Here is an 18613-nt window from a genome sequence, read left to right as displayed (position 1 = left end):
CATGCTCTTTTCTCTGCACACGTGCATGTTGTCTTTGAGATCTTGGGATATTTGGATGCAATATGAATGGAGTATATAGTTCTTTAACATTAACCATTCCTTTCAATGCCAATTGCAGTGGATGTTCAGAATGTGCAGAAATTGCAGAAACAGAGCTAGGTTTAAAGTGACTATTATTTGAACTGACACATCCAGCATTCGGAGAATTATATAAAAATAATTAATACATGTGCCACCTGCACATATTAAGAAAGAAAACACAGGAAATAAAGTGAGTGGGCTGGATCAGAAATCCTGTTTGTGATAATAATGAGTTTGTAGAAATGGAGCTTACTATATTTAAAGCAAAGCTGTCAGGATCAAATGGATAAATACATAGAGAAGGAAAAGATAAGGAAGTTGGAGGCATCTTTGCTTTATTTGAAAATGTAGTTTGAAAGATACTGTTAAATATTATTTCAAGAATTTTTATCTGGAGCTCTTCAACATTTAATTTCATGGACTTGAATGGAATTCCTTACGTTGTATATATCTGGAAATGTACTATGGTTCTAAATAATTTTCAATTTAATCCAGAATCGAAAGGAGATTGTCAGTATCAAAGAAAAATTCCTGCTTTTGGTCTGAAAGCATGAGTGTAACTGCACTTGTTCCCTTCCTTGTGAAGCTCCCTTGAATACAGAGCTTGTACAGCTGTAAATGGGAGCTGCTGTGCAGAAAGGCTGACCTTGAACTAGCTCAGTGGAATCACTTTGGCTCTCCAGTTACTTGATGTCCCAGAGGGGATGGCACTCCGCAGTGGGCTTTATGACACAGTTTGAAGCAACAGGCTAGTTCCTGAAGAAGTTATTTAGACTTTGAGCAAGTTCAGTTCATATTCACACACATTTGCAATCATAGCATGATAAAACGAGCATGATTGGAAACAAAGCTGGTACTATTGAAAGGACATTTGTTTTCAAAATGCCTGCTCTGGAAAATGCTGTCTTGGATTCCACCTCAGAGTTAGTAGTAACCAATGACTCTGATTACAACTGAATTATTTTAACTTATAAAGTAACTAGATACACAGATGTATATAATATTTATAAATTTCAGGCAAAAGTTTTGAAGTATTATTTGAGCTTCCTTGATATTTTAGATATTCTTAAGAAATATTTTCCACCATTTTAAATGTTCTGTTAAAACACAGATGTACATTTTGCATGTCTATTTTTATTTTTAAAATATCTTGATGTATTTAAAGAAAAAAAGAATTTATATGTTGTATGATTTACAGTCTTGGAAAAAAAAACATAGTCATAACTCTGCGGTTTTTGTGATGCATGAAGATCAGATTTTTTAATGTTGGTTAATGCTTTACTAATTAAAGTGTGCATGTTAATTAAAGCAGAGGCTAATGTTAATTACCTATATTAATGGAATCTCATGTAGCACCTGCCTGAAGCAATGGGTTCAATTTTCAAAATATCTCAATTAAGACTGAAACTTTTGATTTGCATCTAGTAGGGTTTCAATTAACTGCATTGCAAACTTAAATAACACACTTAAAGGGATAATATCACCAATCACATACAGCACAGTGGAATTGGTCGGTTCAATTATCGACTACGGCTGTGAGAGCTTTCACAGTCAGTAGGTAAGTACTGTGGTATTGGCAAGTGATTATTGTCTAGGGCTGTCATCACTTCTGTGGCTGTTGTAAGAGAGATGTTAAATTGCTGTACTTGGGCCGCACTGCAATTCCATTGTTGAGGGAGACAGAAATAGAATGATGTTTTCTCACATCCAGCATTTAATGGTGAAGATTCAGCTTGTTCCTTTGAAATAAATGACCACTGTTCCATGACATGGTAAGGCATTTTATCAAATGGGAAAACAGCATTTGTGATAAAGTGCACAGTGTTGCAGGGTACTTCTCAGCCAAACCATGAGATGTGATTGTATTCCCAATATCTGTTTCAGCCACCACAGCATTACGTGTTGACATAGGAGCTTTTAATGAGCAGCTTCAGGAAGCGATTAACAAAGCACTAGAAATAGATGCAATCATGCTGATTGGAAATTCTACCTAAGCTCCATAAATAAGACCATAATGTCCTGCTACCATACAACTTTCTAGGATAATTATTTCTGATAGCTCCAAGACTTGAACTTTTAATCTGAGCCTACTCCATTGAAATATTGATGGTTCAGTTACGAAGAAATCAAGATCCCTAAAAAAGCATGCTTACTTTTTCTGGTTTGGACACACAATTGAAAAGTATAGGGTTTTGTGGTTGGATCCAAATTTTGTGTGTACATGTAATGGAAAAGTGCCTCTAAGCATAATTCCTATGTGGCATCTGTGGAAACGTATTACTACAAAGTCAGTTTTCAACCATGCTCAGCAAAGAGGACCTGGAGCACAAGGTTACTTGTGTAGCTGTAATGTCTCACCTGTGCCTATCTATTTCCTGCTAAAAATACCCTTAGGCTTTGGACCATTCCACTATATGGATCCTGACTTCTCTGTATAATAGATTGCCTGTGCCTATTAATAAAATCTCTAATATAACCTTCCATTGTAACACTCAGGCTTAATGCCTCCATTTTAATTAATGCTATGACAAAAGCAAAAAAAAAAAAAATCACAGTATCAGTTAATATGTTTAAGAAATTTGTGAAATTATAATAAAACCTTTTTACCAAACTGCATTTAAAATATTTATTTTAAAATATATAATAACGCTTGACTTATCAGTTTGTGACCTCTCTTAGGTCTAGATTAATCAGCGTGTAATGATTCTTGTCGATATTTTCACTTCTATGGAGCCTGTGTCCCACACCATTTTTTAAGATCATTAGATGGTTTAGAACTCATACTTGTTTTTGTCTCTGAAAACAGATTACAGTCTATTGTAATCTGAGTTCCCAGAATTTCCATGTAGTGATATTCAACTTCTTTAACAGTTTACTGTAAAAATGTAATTTTCTGCCTTGTTTATGGTTACTGGAAATGTGCATCTTTTCATTAAAGTTTTCCCTTGACATATATTTGTAGTAATTGCACTTCAGATTCCTTGAGTCATTATGCATCTTCTTTTAACTGCAGAAAAGTCACATTTTCATGGGTCAGGTGTTAAACTAAAAAGATGCAGCAGATATGATTATTATATTGTGCTATGTTATTGTCATCTCAGTTATACTTACTAATGTTTGAAGGGAAAAAAATCTGTAAATGTATAGTCACATTAACATTTGTCACACACGTATGTCATCTATGGACATTATAACTTGAGAAGGGTCATTTTGCTATTTTTCAATCTATTTCCTTTTAATTTTGAAACGAAAATGTTTGTTCATATCCATTTAAACAGCTGTCTAAACTTTAATAAAATAGCTAAATATCTCCTTTTTGTTGGACTCTCAGTAACACAGAGAGTCTGCCATAATAAATCTTGTATTAATATGGCAATTTTTACTACATTCTACATGAGAAATAATACAGCACCAAACAGGCAGAATCTCATGTAATGGTCATGTCTTTGATGAAAATCTGTTGAAATCATTGTATTTACAAGATTACTGAGATTAGGTCTCTCTGGGTATTAGCTGGCCCAAAGGCACTTAGCCAATTAAGGCTATTGGAAAAAAAATGAAAGCAATCCAACCTGAAGCTTTCTAAAAGGAATCTTTAACACCATTTACTTCTCCTGTATAGGGACTATAATACAGCACTTCCAATATCTTGAGCATGCTTCATTTGGTTTTATGTAGCTGGAGTGTTTTTCTAAGTATGAGACAAAAAAAAGTTTAATTCATTGTTTAAATTACAAAATAAAATTACTTAGAAAGCAAGCAATAATACTGAACAAGCAATGCTAGAGTATCATTGTATTAGAGAACAAGGAAGAAAGTGACTATGCAAATTTTAATGGATTTTTATTAATGGTGATTTGAAAGGCAGAGCTGTAAAACTCTTATTTTTACATTTTGGCATTCATATTCCTCCTGGAATGTTTTCTTTATAAGTTAAGAGCTTGGGTGCATTAGACAAATCAGCTGTGCAGGTTTGGCCTCTGGAATCATGACAAGCTTGTAACAGAGGCCTTGACAAAGAATAAAGCTACAAGTGCACAGAATGCAGTCTGTTATACTGCAGCATTTTCAACAAAGATGGAAATAGAATGTTGGTGAAGTCGCGTTAGACATGGGCTAGATAGAGCAAGTGGTTTATTTTTTGAAGGGTTCACGTATAGTCTTTGCTCTGGAAAAATTCCCTTATATACTGTGGAAAGCTTACCTAAATAAAGCAGCAAAGGAATTTAAGTACTGGATATTGGCTTTACTTTTAAAGTTATTTTTGGAACTTTGATACATATAACATAGATGTGTATCAAAATCTACCTTAAACTGCTAAGAGAAAAGTTTTTCACTGTATTTTGTCTTGTTAAAGCTATAAAGTGTTATCACATTGGAATTGTCCAATTAAGGTGTCTGACATGTTTCTGAAAGTCAGCATTCAGCAAAAAGGGCATCTTTTATTGTTAGAAAAAGGTGATTCTTTTTGTACAGTTTTGGGCTTTAATTATTTTGCTACTTTGTTTTAGCCTTGAACAGTCTCTCTACATGAGTAGATCTTATCTTAATGTTTTATATGTCTATATAAACACACTATTAAAAAAATTATTTTATCACATCTGGTTTTACTGCAAGTTGCTGCATGTCTCTAGAGGCATACAGATTTTTTTTTTTTTCAAGCAGATTTATATTAGTTACAGTCTCCAGCTGTTTTAGATATAGAATCATTTCCTGTTGGTACAGTTTCCAGGACAATTCCCTTTTTTTCTTCTCAAAAGAATGAGAAATTTAATTTAACAAAGACATCCTATAATTGCCTTTGTATCTACCAAGGTATCTAGCAATCTAAATATTTTATTTTATTTAAAACATCTGTCTACATAATATCATATGACTATACAAACCTATATCAGCCTTCTGAAAGACAGCTGCTGCCACTTTTATTTCATTTATAAGAGACCAACAAAATTGCTCAAGATAAAGCCCGTCAGCCACTGAGTCATATATAAAAAAATTTTGCAAGATGAAAAATTGCTTGCATTTACAGTTCTTGTAAAACTAATCTAGGTCTTTTACAAATTTAGAAGCATCTTTTTTCCTTTTCCCTGTTCTCTTACCCCCATCCCAGTCACTATGGAAACATAGGAACTTTACATATACTTTTTTTATAAACTCCTTTTTTTTGAGATTGGACGCCCATTTCTTTTAAAGATGAAATGCAAACTAAAGTCATATCTTAATTGCCCATTTGTGGGATCTGTTTATCTCCTGCTATCTTCATTTTCACAAACATTTGGTGTGCATTATATTGGTTGAATTTTCATGCATTTTTTTATAAAATATATAGGGGAAGTGATAATGTCAGTATAGATCTTTATCTGTTTTGTGCTACTAAGCTTTACTTACAGTGATTGTAAACTGTTCCTTTGTATGAAGCAACTCATACAGAAAAGAAAATATTTAATGGATAGTTTCAATATAGGCATAGCAGCTATCCTAGAAAAATAGACATAGGTGTTTTAAAGTACGACTAAATAAGACAAGTTTACCTTTTTCCAGGGAATTAATCAAAATATTCCTTTTCGGAGAACTAAGAGTATGAAAGGAAAATGTTTATGGTTCCCTACTGGCACACAGTTATGATTGACAGGAAAAACCAACATGAATGCCACATGAGACATCTTGTTCAGGAACTTTCAGGAGGGTAGTAAATTGGTGTTGGCACAAACACAAAAAAAATAAAATGACTTGATTCAGCAGTTTTGAATTCTAAATCCCCAGGCTCGAAAGAAAGAAGTAAATATTCATCAAATGATCAAAATTTATATTGATTTTTATTCTGCATTAGCAGCTCAAAGTCAAGATTCTTGACAGGGTGGATGTCGGTTTGAATGATTCTCTTTGAAATAAGGATACAGGCACTGGGCTGAGTGCTACTGTGCATTCCTGAACCATAGGAAAAGACTATTAGAACCCTAGGAAGCTAAATTTTTTAAAGAATAGTATAAAAGCATGCTTGTTCTGTACTGTTTTGATAACTAAATTGTTGTTATTAGTATGTAAAGTGATTCTTGTTGTTCCTGCTTTACTCCATTCTTTCCATTATCATCTAAGGATAACTTTTTTTACGGTACTTCAGAGGAAATGGTACTTCTTGTGCTATAGTAACAGAGTTAATATCACTGCTTCCTAAAGAAGTGCGTTAGAGTGCTAGTCTGCCAGAGAAAAGGAAGCAAAGATTGTAGCTGCACATTATACATCTGTAATTTTGCAGTTTCTGCTAGGGAGTAAATAAAGATCTGGGGGAGGGGATGAGGGAAGGAGGATGGAAATCCAGGGAAGGAGAATGTGAGTGTGGATGCAGCACTGAAACACAAATGTGATGACTGTGATTACCGAGCTGTGAGATTTAATGAGAAAGCCTGTATTAGAGTGAAGTAGAAAATCATAACCATCACCTCTAGACTATAGGAGTATAATTGGATCTCAGCCCCAGCAAAAGTAAATAAGTAAGTTAGTGACATTTTTAACAAACTTGAATATATTGAGAATAAGAGGGGAAGTTATCTCGATTACTGTATTGTTGCAGTATACTTTTTTAAAGTTTCTCAGCTTGCACTAAAAAGAGATTCATTGTCATAAAATGAAAGAAAATAGTGTCTTTTTGTGAGGGGATTAAATAAGAAGCAAAGTAAGGCAGAAATGCTATAACTATCACAGTATTAGCAAATTTCCCAAATGCCCTAGGTGCTTACAATTCAGTAAACATCTTTAACAGCATAGCTTTAAAATTAAATTTTACAAACATTATGGGTAATGCTTTAATAGCATGCAAATTTCAATGAAGTCAGCAGTGGCAAAGCTGACCTCGTAGCAATACAGATATTTTATGTTTAAAACAGTTATCTTTTTACAGTTTCCTCTACCTCAGTAAGTGTCAGGTGCATCAAGAGGCTCCTCATCAGAGGAGCATAAATAAACTCAAAGGAGCAGCAGCCTGTGCCTGATTTTTATACACAGCAAGGCAGTTGCACAAATCAACATTTTAAGCTATATGTTTTGTCATTGCTAGAATATTACTAATATTTTCGCTAAAACTCATCTATATATATGGATAGGGAAAGTAATGTAAAGGGGAAAATACTTAGCCCACATTTCCCTGCTATTTTTAAATAAATTAATTGACATTAGTTGACATATCCTTCTTCAGAGTCTGACTACTCTTGCTTAATTGTGCAGTGGAGACAGAGTAGTGTTCATATTGCACAATTTTATGTTATTAATAGTTCAATATTTAAAAAGCTGATAAAAATTCCCAGTAATTTCTCCCTGTAGGAGGAAAAAATTGTGTAGTAAGAAACCATTCACATCTCTAGGGGTAACATAGCATCAAATAGACTATCAAGGCATGGAAAGAATCTCCTTCAATTTCAGAACATGTTAAATAAGCATTCAATGAGTGTCTTTGAGGAACACAGTGTAGGAGTTTTAACTTCACAATGTTTGACACTATTGAACCTCTCAAAATATTTGACTCAAAACATTGAATCGAAAAAAGATTTTAGGTCAAAACTTCTGCAATTTTGTGAGTTGATATGTCTAGGAAATTTTGGAACTAGTTATTAAGCACACATATATTTTTAATGATAAGGTTAATAAATATGTAGCATTTCCCAAGCATAGAGAAGTTTAAAATGGACCTACTAGGGGAAAAAATAAGCTGCATTTGTACTACTAGTACAGCACAGTAAAATTGCTAAGAAAAGGCATTTTTATGTTTGCTCTGCCATGCCTTCCTGGGCTGTTTTGCATAGTTTTCCATAGGAAGCATTGGTTTTGAGAAACTTACCTTTCCTTACTATTTTTAGGTAGACATGTATGTGTCAATCTGCTGTGGGAACAGTGGGAGGCAGAATGTGCACCAGCACTCTGGAATTTCTCTTGCACAAGTGTGCTGTCCTAAATCCTGAACCTGGGTAGCTTTAGCCTTAAGAGCATGACTGTTCTGAATGCCCAGCCCTAGGAACTGAGCTAGGTGTGTTTCTGGTCCGTGTGATTTGGTACAGAAACCCTATAGAGAAATGTGACTTTTAGATGTATCTGTGCATTGGATGATAGACTCTTTAACCATCTTTTTTTTTTAGGGCACTGCATTGCTCTAGAAGTGCAAACACAGAAAACAGTAGGAACAATAAGAGCTGTGCAAATAATGGAGGTTTTAATTAAGTAAGATTAAGTTTATAATTTTAGCACTTTCTGTGCATGACTAGTCTTTCCTCTTCTTGACTGTTTGAGGATCCTGAGGCTGGCCCAGAAAGGTCTTGAATCTTCTTTATGTACAACATATTTTTGTTCTGGCCTTCTATAACAATTTTTTTTTCTCCCTGACAGGGAAAAAACCAAGGTTGTGTTGATTAATTGCTAATTTAATAGGATAATTTCTGAGTTTGTAAGTATTGGGCTGTGTGGTTTACAGTTGTGGCATATGAAGAAGTTTCACTGAAGGAGATGGAAGGCATGTGGCAGCTACAAAGAAATTCACTCTATTAAGATGATGGGTTTGGCTGGATCTGCATCCTTGTTAATTTGTGTCTTCCACATGTCTTTAGCAAACACTGTTCTGTCATCCCAGCCCTTTCCACTGTCAGAGCAAGCCTGTTCCCCACCTGCCCCTCAATCATTAGACTCTCTGTCACTCTTTCTGCAGGCTGGAGATGCAGACCTGCAAGACAAGAAAAGTAGAAAAGGGTCCCTGCCTTTGTTCATTTTCCATTCTTACAAGAACTTTTTTTCACCTGGAAATTTTGGGATGCTGTTGTCAGAAACTATTCAGTCTCAATTAACCTCTGGAGAGGTTAATTCTTTCATAATTTTCTTCAATGCTTTTTGATATTTATGATGGAGGGAACTTCTCTGGGTTTATAACTGAGATCTGTATAATGCACTGGGCATGCCATGCTCTTATGTTGTGTTTAATGTTACCTTGAATAGAATGAGAGGTTGGTGGATAGTCCGGAATAAAGACACAAAAGGTGCAGATTTTAAATTAGCAGCATGATCATGGCATCTTCATGGATTTGGTCAGACAATGCTGCTGAGCCTACACTACTCATTGCATTTGCACTCCCAAACCTGAAGTCACAGGTCATGGATATCTGAAAGCCAAGGGAAACCCTACAAAAAGGTATTACTCTTATTTTATAGGCTTCCCCCCACCCCTCGCCCCATAATTTCTGATGGCTCTGAGAACTGTCTGAAGTTCTTCTTGCTATAACACAGCCCTAACTATCTAAAATTTCATTTTATACTGTAAAGATAGACCTAAAATTCACTGTGCTGTTACTTAAACTCTACATGGAGTTTAAGTACCTTGATATGTATGAATGTTGTTTTGTAATTTTGCTCATCCTATGTGGCAGTTTCACATTGTTGTGATGGTTTTAGCACACTGAAAAACAAGGCAATAACATTATTCTTAATATAAAAACATTTCTGAGATTTATGACAATAGAAACACTTAGCTAAGATTTTAGCTGGTAACAAGCATGCCCTGATTAACAGAATTAATTTCCTGCATGATCAAAAGACAGTGTGTCCTTTTAAACAAGACTCTTAAATATTCAGCTCAAAGTAAACATATTTCATGATACAGGATTTAAAAAAAAAAATTGATTCAGTTCTGAAGAGAGAGTGCAAGATGAAGAGTCAAAGAAGCTAAAAGCAGGAAGGATAACAGACTAAGAAAGTATTCAATAGCTGTGAACTCTCTGTTTTAATTATGCAGAGTAGGGAGGGAAAAACCAATGCCTAAACCTAGGGTAGAAGCAGTCGCTTGAAGCCTAATGCAGTCCAAGAAGCCTAATGCTGCCAAATGATGTCCCAGCGATCTTAAAGGTATTTCCAACCTAAATGATCCCATTATTCTGTTATACAAATGCCTTTTAAAATGCTGGTGTAACTTCTTGAAGGTATTCCTTCTACCTTAGGTGTTTTCTTCCATAGAAGACCTGTTGGTTGGTGTAGGGATGGCGTGATGGATGATTAGGTCTGTCTGTATAGAGTTTTTGGACAAACTCTTGCCTGCCAAAGAATGCTTTTTGTAATCTACATCTTCATGGAAGATATTCTGAGCCATATAATTCTCAACATAATTTATTCAGTAGCTGTACTGTGGCAAAGCCAGGGTCTTTGCGTTCTGTAATAAAGCCTTCTAATTAATACGTGGACAAGTATTCAGAACATTGTGACAGAAGAAAATGCTTGAGTATTTAAGCACATAAATGCTACTCTTATCAGCTTAATTCTGGAAAAAAATTATTCTCAATTTTAAATCTCAAGAAATTTCACCAATTGCAGATATACAGGGTGACAAGCTGGAATGTGCATCCTTTTAAAAAGTGACATCTGAGTTTGCAGTTTGTTAAAATATACATATGAGTGAGTATTCTAAGTTTACATGCTGCCTGGGGCCATCTGACCACCTCCTTGTTGGCAGAAACTGGATTGTGTGCTTTAATTTCAGAGGCTGTTTTTCTTCAGCTTAAGGTCAAATAATGGCAGAGGAACAAAATATCTGTATTTCTTATATAATTCTCACTAAGTACGGTGTAGTGTGGCAGAAGTAAAGTTTCTCTACAGAACTGTAAAGAAAGGGTAATGCAAGATTGGATATTTTCATCACTTACATTTAACTGAATGTATTATATGTAATTTGTATATCTAAACCACAGAATTATTTGCCTACAGTAACGTGGTTCCTAACAAATCACTTGTGCTCCCTGGGAGACAGTGTCTGAAAATACTTTCCTTTCAACACCAAATTAATGATATTTATTCTAGTAAATTCCAAAATAAATAAAAAAAAAAACCAACAAACTGTAGCAGAAAATCATTGAGTTCATATCTCCAATTTACATTGGTGTAAATTTTGAGTCTCTTGTTTGACACATTAAACCATATAACCTTTCATTCTCCTTCCTCCTACAGTAAGAGTCATTATCCCTTGTCTTTCTCCACTTCAGAATAAGGTCATTCCAACGTGTAGGTCTAATAAGAAATACAATGTATTTTCATTGATTTGTATTGTCACTGATTACTCCTTCATGTTATATAGTGATCTGTATAGTAAAGGACGTTTTATGTTGTCCTGCAAAGCCAGTCTTAAGGAACAGATTTGTATCCCAGGCTCTCCTAGTTTATTTATAAGCTCTTGGTTTTAGAAAATGAGCTTTAGAAAATAGCCTCAAAATTATATACCATTATTAATCAATCACTAGAACTGAGTATTAGGCACTAGTTTAGATTTTTTTCACTTTTTTTCCCCAGACTACAGTTTTTTCATAATCTTGTTTAGAGACTGGTTGCTTCAGGCTCAGGAAAATGAGAGAATTTTTTCATTTGATTATTGGAAATATTTTAGTTTAATTTACAATAGAATATTTTAAACTCATTCCATCCTAGTAGGTAGAGAATCCCTACAAGTGTGTAACAAGACCGTCATCAGCATCTTCATTGTCTTTTTATTGCAAAAATGGTCACTTAGAAGAGGACCATGAAGTGGAAAATTACTGCTGCGTATAATTCCTCGCCATTTTTTTCCTCCATGTTCAATTTTTCACATATTCAAATGTACTACATCCTCAAAAAAAAGAAGGAACTGAATTTCAATTCTAAGATGGGGCACTAGGAGTAAGTGAATAATTACCTCCTGCCCAATTTCTATTAGCAATATTTGGGACTATGCATATCCCAGTAGACTTTTTGAGGGTTTGCTGTGTCCATAAAGGTGTGTTTGTTATAGAGATTGTTCTTAAAGTTTGTGTTATGTAATGAATTATATGTAGGGCAATCTGAAAATGCACAAAATGTAGGTTTAAATGTAAATCAAGTAGCTTTTCTATATTTGATTGGGAATTTATAAAGTTGTTTCTTTATTCTCCCAGAATATTGCAAAACTAGTCCTTCATTACCACTAAAGATTTAAAGTTGAAAATAAACTGCAGTAATAAACTGCAGTGGGTTTATTGCATATCTGTGCTCTGTACTTTTTTCTATATTGTGCCTTGTACCTGTTAGCTCAGATTGTGTAAAATGTAGTTTTTTGAGACTGATCAATACCTACTCAAGGTCTTCAAAGCCTCTTTGGATTTGCAGTTGATATCAGTATAACAGAGACAAAAAAAATGCTTAAGTACAACAGTGAGATAGATGAGTACATAGAGAAAAGAAATCAGAGAGATCCATCTGAAACTCTGTGCTGTCTGAGTTTGAGTTGCTGTAATTGTTCACGAATGTTGAAGATAGAAATTGGATTTAAAAATAAAAATAGTTGATTTATAGAGAGATCATATTTCTGAAGTGAAGGAACTGGGTTGTATTCAGGCTTCGTGTGCTGTTCATGGAGCTCATAATCCTTAGTATAAGAGGGCCTTATAGCTGCAAGGAAGAAATTGTGGATTCTCATTTATCCCTCTTCATATATTTACCTGCTCTTTACATCCTGCTTTTTCTTTCCCCCACTATTCTATTTAATCGTTGATTTTCTTCTCCCATTTTCCATATTTGTTATTGGTTTCCCTACAAATATTTTTGCAAGTGTAGAGGGCATGACCAACCTGTGAAAAGCTCCTGCCTTTATTTTTAACATTTTTTTATTTTAAATATCGAGGAAATTGTAGGATGGGGAATTAGAAAATACAAGGGAAAAAAACTATCTGAATTATTGTGATAGTTTTGCTATTTAAGAAATAGCCTGTGTTCACACAATTCAGGGCTCAGTTTTAATTATGATGTGTGGTGTTCCAGAGCTTATGCTAATCCCTCTTTTTAGTGTCTTGGGGTGGGAGGGGTAAGGAAGGTTGTGTACACAATTTCAATAACAGCCAAGAGGACCCCAAAACCTCTACCTAAACTGCAGCCAAAACCCATAGACAAAAAAGTAGGAATTACTTATCTTGATTTACAAACCTGTCCTGAAAATAAGGGAATTTTTTTGCTTCAAGTTTTCCACAAGATTTGCCCTCTAGGCTTAAAATGCTCACAGATTTTAATTGATAGATCTAATTGTTTTAGAAAATTACTGATCACTGACAACAGGGCTTTAGACTGAATGTGTCATGTCAACATATATAACAGAAATTAAAATTATAACAGTGGATTACTGCTTTGTGGTAAAAATAAATTAAATGAACAGATTCATAGCCTTATGTGCACAATGCAAAATACTCTGCTGAAAGACTATCCTTACTGGTGAAGAATCCTTCCAAAAAAAGAAATTTGTTCAGGAACCTCTGTATACTGTGGAAGTGGACTGTTTATCAGTTCAGAGGAAAATGCACTCGGGGGTGGAAGCAGAACAGGAAGGTGATGCAGGTTATTTGCTGCCATGTCTGTTTCCGAGTTATAGAAATGGCAATTTTAATTATAGTTTCTGAGAAAGCAGAATATTTATAGCTCTCTCAAAACTTAGCATTTTACTCTAACTGGACAGTCTCAGCTAGTTTAGATAATGTTTCTTCACTGGTAACTTCTGTGATTTAATTTTCCACTATTTTAAAATAGGTACGAAAGCCTTGAATTATATTTAAACACACAGTGAACAACCTGCATGGACTAGTCAGAATTTTTATCTTCTATCTCCTTGGAAAATTGCTAGCATTTTCTGTATTTTCTGGGGTTTTTTTGCATGTTGGTTTGTTTTTAAATTTCTCAAAAACATATTGGGATTTATTGAAAAACATGACTAATTTCACTGTAAGAAGCAGCTGAGATAGAAAGCTATAAAAGTTTGAATGAGAAATTTTAAAAGGAAATGGAATTTCCAAATCACTTATTTTTCAGCAAAAATTACACTAAGGCAAGGCCTAAGCAAATATAGAAACTGTTATTGCCACTAGCTTATAAAGACATTCCAGTCTTCTTTCAGACCTTCCCTACTGACATTCTTCAGTGCCTGTTTCCCTTCACTTGCTTGCATTTTTCTTACATTTTACAGACTGCCATTCTCTCTAGCCCTTTCACTTCTTTCTCTTTATAACTTCTGTTGTTCCACAGATTGGTAACTCTGCTGTGCTGTCAGCAAACAAATAAACTCTTTACTTCCCTGCCTCACACAGCAGAAAATACAGGAGAGTCCTTATACAAAATTTCCTCCATGCCATTTGCATTTACTTACCATAGCACCAAATAGTTAAGCAGGCATTCCACTCCTAATGGAAATAGCAGTATGTAGTTACACAGAAGTAGTGATTTTTGAAGCATTATCAGAATTTGTAATGCGTTTTTCTTTCAATGAAGTATATTAAAAGAAAACAATGGCATATCAACCCCAAAGTGCTTTTGAACTTACTCTATGCTCTGTTCTTTCTGCTGTTCCTAGGGGCAAGTGTGGCCAACAGCAGATTTTATCCTTGTGTCATCTGGTTCTGTGAGCCTCAGAAGAATACTGATCACCACAGCTGCAATAAATAAAGTGTCTATTCAATAAGTTATGATGCCAAATATTATTCCACATTCTTCTGGACAGGCACAGTCTGATGGAAAACAGCGCATCTCACTTATTGCCTTTTTCCTTGCAATTAAAGTTGCTGAGTAATCGGTCTGTTCCAGATACAGGAAAGGAGAATGTGAATAATGCCAATCTGCTTGGGTTTGTTTACAATTACTATTTAAAGGAAAAATACCTGTAGCAATATGGCTTTCATTAATTATGAAGCACAGACAGTGTGTTAACAACATAAATCTTGAAGCCTGTAAGAAAAATAACTTTATGTATCTACCTGTTCTATCATGGTGCTTGGTTTCTAATATCTTTTTTATTCATGCTTAGACATTTTTATGCAGCATTTGATTGGATATACATCTCATGGAATATATAACACATTCTCTGATAGAAGCTTCAATAGTTCATTTCTAGCATTTGGGATTATGCTGTAGCTCTTTTCTGACTTAATGGTTCAGCCTTTTCACTATCACATACAAGGAGAAAACCAATGGTGTGAATAATTTGGTTAAAACTGTTGCAGTCCAAAAATATTTGTTTCAAATGCATTCTTTCTGAATTATTTTTTTAATGTTCTATTTTGTTTTTTCCCCTCTTTGTTTTCTTTTTCTAGGCTGAGGTTCAGCTATGCTATCTGGAAGCACAAAGAGATGCTGTTGAACAGATGTCCTTAAAACTGTACAGTGAGCAGTACAACAGTAGTAGCAAGCGAAAGGAAGAGTTTGCTGATATGTCAAAAGTTCACACAGTGGGAAGTAATGGGTAGGGAACTATTCCTTTTGTTGTTTTATTCTCAGTGATCTGTTTTGGTTTTTTTTTTACACGATTATACTTTTTCTTACTACTAGTTAACCAGGATTTTTCTTTCTAGGCCAAGAGGCAGGGAAAAACTGATTTTATTGCTCTCTTTTTTAAAAAATATATGGATGCAAAAATAATGTGTTCTGGATAATTTATCCAAGTGAGGGTTTGTTCATAGGAACACCTAATATTGTGTAATAGTAATCTGTTATATGGATTTTGAAAAAATTATTGTGTCCTTTTTCTTTAGGCTTTTCTTCTCCAGCAACTACATATTATTTGATTTCTTAACACCTTCCAAGGAAGAATCTTGATAGTGTAATCGTATCTCTGCAAGACCTCTATAATCATTGTCCTCCTAGTGACTAAGAAATATGAATATGAAGCCATTCAATTCTAGTTCAAGCATCCAGGTTTTTGTACGTCAAGAAAGCATTGATTTTAACTGTTTTCCCTTTTTTTTAGGCTGTCTTTCCTCTACTTGTTTTTTCTTTTAATTAATGTTAGCACACATATACACGTGTATATCATATATAAAAGTGTGCATTCAAAAGCATTCTTTCTTAATATTTTGAACAAATTAATCACTGGACTATGCTAAAATGAGTTATTGCTTTCTTCTCTTTTTCACAATCAAGGAAACTTATAGTTCTGGAAGAAGACTTTTTCTTTAAGGTCTTCTGAAAACCACATCTTCCAACTACTAGTGCCCCAAAATGAACATAGAAAAACCTACCAGTGGGATCGTAATAGTGTAGGCAGGTCAAAGGACCCAACTGGTGCTCACTGTTTGGGGATGCCCTCATCCTGATGGAAGGTTTCTTGTAACTGGCAAGTAGAGTAGAACTTTCGCCTGCAATTTCCTATGCAAGAAAAGTCAGTGACAAAGGTGTTCATGAGTTCTTTATCTCCAGAACTTCCCTTTCCAATTTTTAACTCAATGTTCAGGTCTTGGAAACACATTTTTATTAAATTACCCACTGTAAAGATAAATGAGCCTTGTAAACATCCCCTCTTATTATACGGAAAGGTGGCTGTTTTAGAAAAGTTGATGTGGGCTAATTATGTAGGATTACTGAGATCTTGATTAAATATGCAGAAATCTGTCAGATTCTCAAACATGCCAGCACAGCTAGTGCCAACCATAAAAATAATTTGTTCAGAATTGGTGTGTATATGTATATAAATGTGCACTGAGGGCTACATGCTCAAAACCAGCTTCTAATTTTGCAGCCATCACTGAATGTGAGCAAGGCTTAAGGTTGGAATATTGAGGAGGATGTAAGGCACATCAACAGACGCTTGATTTTCCTGAGGGGAGGGGATGTAAGGCTTTATGCTTCACAGAGAAATCCAGTTTGTAACTCTACATACCATATGTGATAATCAAATAGTTTCTTAAATGCACTTGTTTTCACTTGTAATTATATGCTTTGAACTGGAAATGATCATCTGGTAGTATTTCAAACCTTTTTAGTGCTGTGGCCACCTTTCTGGGCCCATAAGGCCATCTCAGACCATAGAGGCTCAACAGTGACTTCAGGAGCCAAAGGGCTGGAATCAGACCAGTACAATACCACCTATTCAGCCATTGTAGAAACTAGCAGGGACTAAATTCAGCTGGAAAATTTTTAGTTGAACCTATCTGAGGTGCTGTGTTGAAAAAAATGGAAATTCCTTCCAGCTATTTAAAAATATAATTGATGCAACATTTCCTTACTGCATAAAAAACATGGACAGAAACTCCACAGTAGCACGACCTAACTAGAGACTGAGATCTCTACAGAGAAGGGGCCATTTGCACAAATGAGGGTATCTATCCATTTGCTGTTGTGGAAGTTTGATCTAGGAAAAAGAAGAATGTTCACAGGGAGAACAAGAGATATTTTAAACTAAGATTTTTTTAATATGATGTGTGCATGTGTGTGTGTAGGAGATTAGGGAGATGACTTTGTGCAGGAAATAGCTAAACTGAGATAGGTAGGGTAGTATTTGCAGAATAGTGTGATTCTAGTGGGTGTATAAGGAACCAAAGATTTCCTGCAAAACAGTAATCTTGTTAAAACAGCAAGAGAGAAGGTTTTCATTTATTAGCATGAAAATGGCCAAAGTGACAAAGAAAGAGAAAAGAATGAGTATCCACTTCAGGAGAACACCAGCTAACCACGAGGTAAGAGGTACCCAAGAGTAGTTTAGGGGAGGTCCAAAATGTTATGGCAAATCTGGCTGGAAATACTGTATCTCCTCAAAACTGGAGATGAGTGCATTCAGGTCCTGTTGGGAGATATGGACAGCACCATTGCACAGCATGAAGGCCAGATCCTAAGATCCTGTCATCAGTGGGTATTGGGCCTTCGAGCATGAGACTTTGAGAGAAAAGCATTAGAGGGGGCTTTCAGTATGTACCGAACATAGGGAAGTTGTAAAACTGTGTAAGGTGATAACTCTGAATTCTCCTATATCTCCTTAATAAAAACATGTGAAAAGAGTTCCATAAAATTATGACCCAGAAACTTGAAGAGATATTTTGTCTGGCTGAATTTTTTGATGGGTGTACCAGTGTGTTTACAGTACTTCTAAATGCCATGTAGTTCTGCCATCAAAGAAATACTACAAACTGGAAGTGTGTGTTAAACATGGGGAAAAAGGCTGATGGAAATAGCTTCACATTCCTTTTTATTTATTAATGCCACAGACGAACTGGTTTTCTCATGAGAAAGGTGCTCATGAATTTTCATTCAAAATAATAAATTGGTGTCCACATTTTAAGAAATATGTTTAGGGTTCAAGGGATTAGACATGCAACTCTGCATATCTGATTCCTGGTTTACCAAGACAAAATATACTTCTTAATGTAATTTTAGTTATTACATAGCTAATAGTTTTAGCTTATTAACCAACAAACCTCATCAAGGAAGCAGTTTTTACCTGCGCTTTAACTAATATTATGGCATTTTTGTTGGCAATGTTTGGGTACTTTTAATAGAGGATTTTTTTGTTTTTCAATAAACAGATGAACTAGTTTATTCATTTTTTAGTGTTTGGTGAATTCAGATAATCAACCAAAACTGGATCTTTTCTATGATAATTGCATCTTTGACACACATCAGTATTTCAGAAGTCATGCTTTCCCTGGTTCTGCCTGTGGCGACATAAAAGAAAGATCTGCTAAGCTCAGGAAAAGTAGATTCTGAATTAAAAAAAAATATTAAATATACCCCAGAAATACTGACAGATATGTTTCAATCT

At 34.9% G+C, this 18613-nt stretch overlaps 1 protein-coding gene across 5 annotated transcripts in view; it reads left to right on the top strand.

The window, feature by feature from the left end:
* Positions 1–18613, top strand: part of AKAP6 (A-kinase anchoring protein 6) — a 257106-nt gene that overhangs the window by 159881 nt on the left and 78612 nt on the right. For all 5 annotated transcript variants that reach the window (XM_071426918.1, XM_071426920.1, XM_071426921.1 and 2 more), the window contains exon 8: positions 15177–15325. In XM_071426918.1, coding sequence (XP_071283019.1) covers positions 15177–15325 — 149 coding nt within the window. The remainder of the gene's footprint in view (positions 1–15176; positions 15326–18613) is intronic.

Source organism: Agelaius tricolor, unplaced genomic scaffold (genome assembly GCF_023055355.1).
Source record: "Agelaius tricolor isolate 1412-34295 unplaced genomic scaffold, bAgeTri1.0.p SCAF_5, whole genome shotgun sequence".
Taxonomy (NCBI): Eukaryota; Metazoa; Chordata; class Aves; order Passeriformes; family Icteridae; genus Agelaius; species Agelaius tricolor.
The sequence above is the reverse complement of the archived record's forward strand: the minus strand, read 5'-3'. Positions and strand labels throughout refer to the sequence as shown.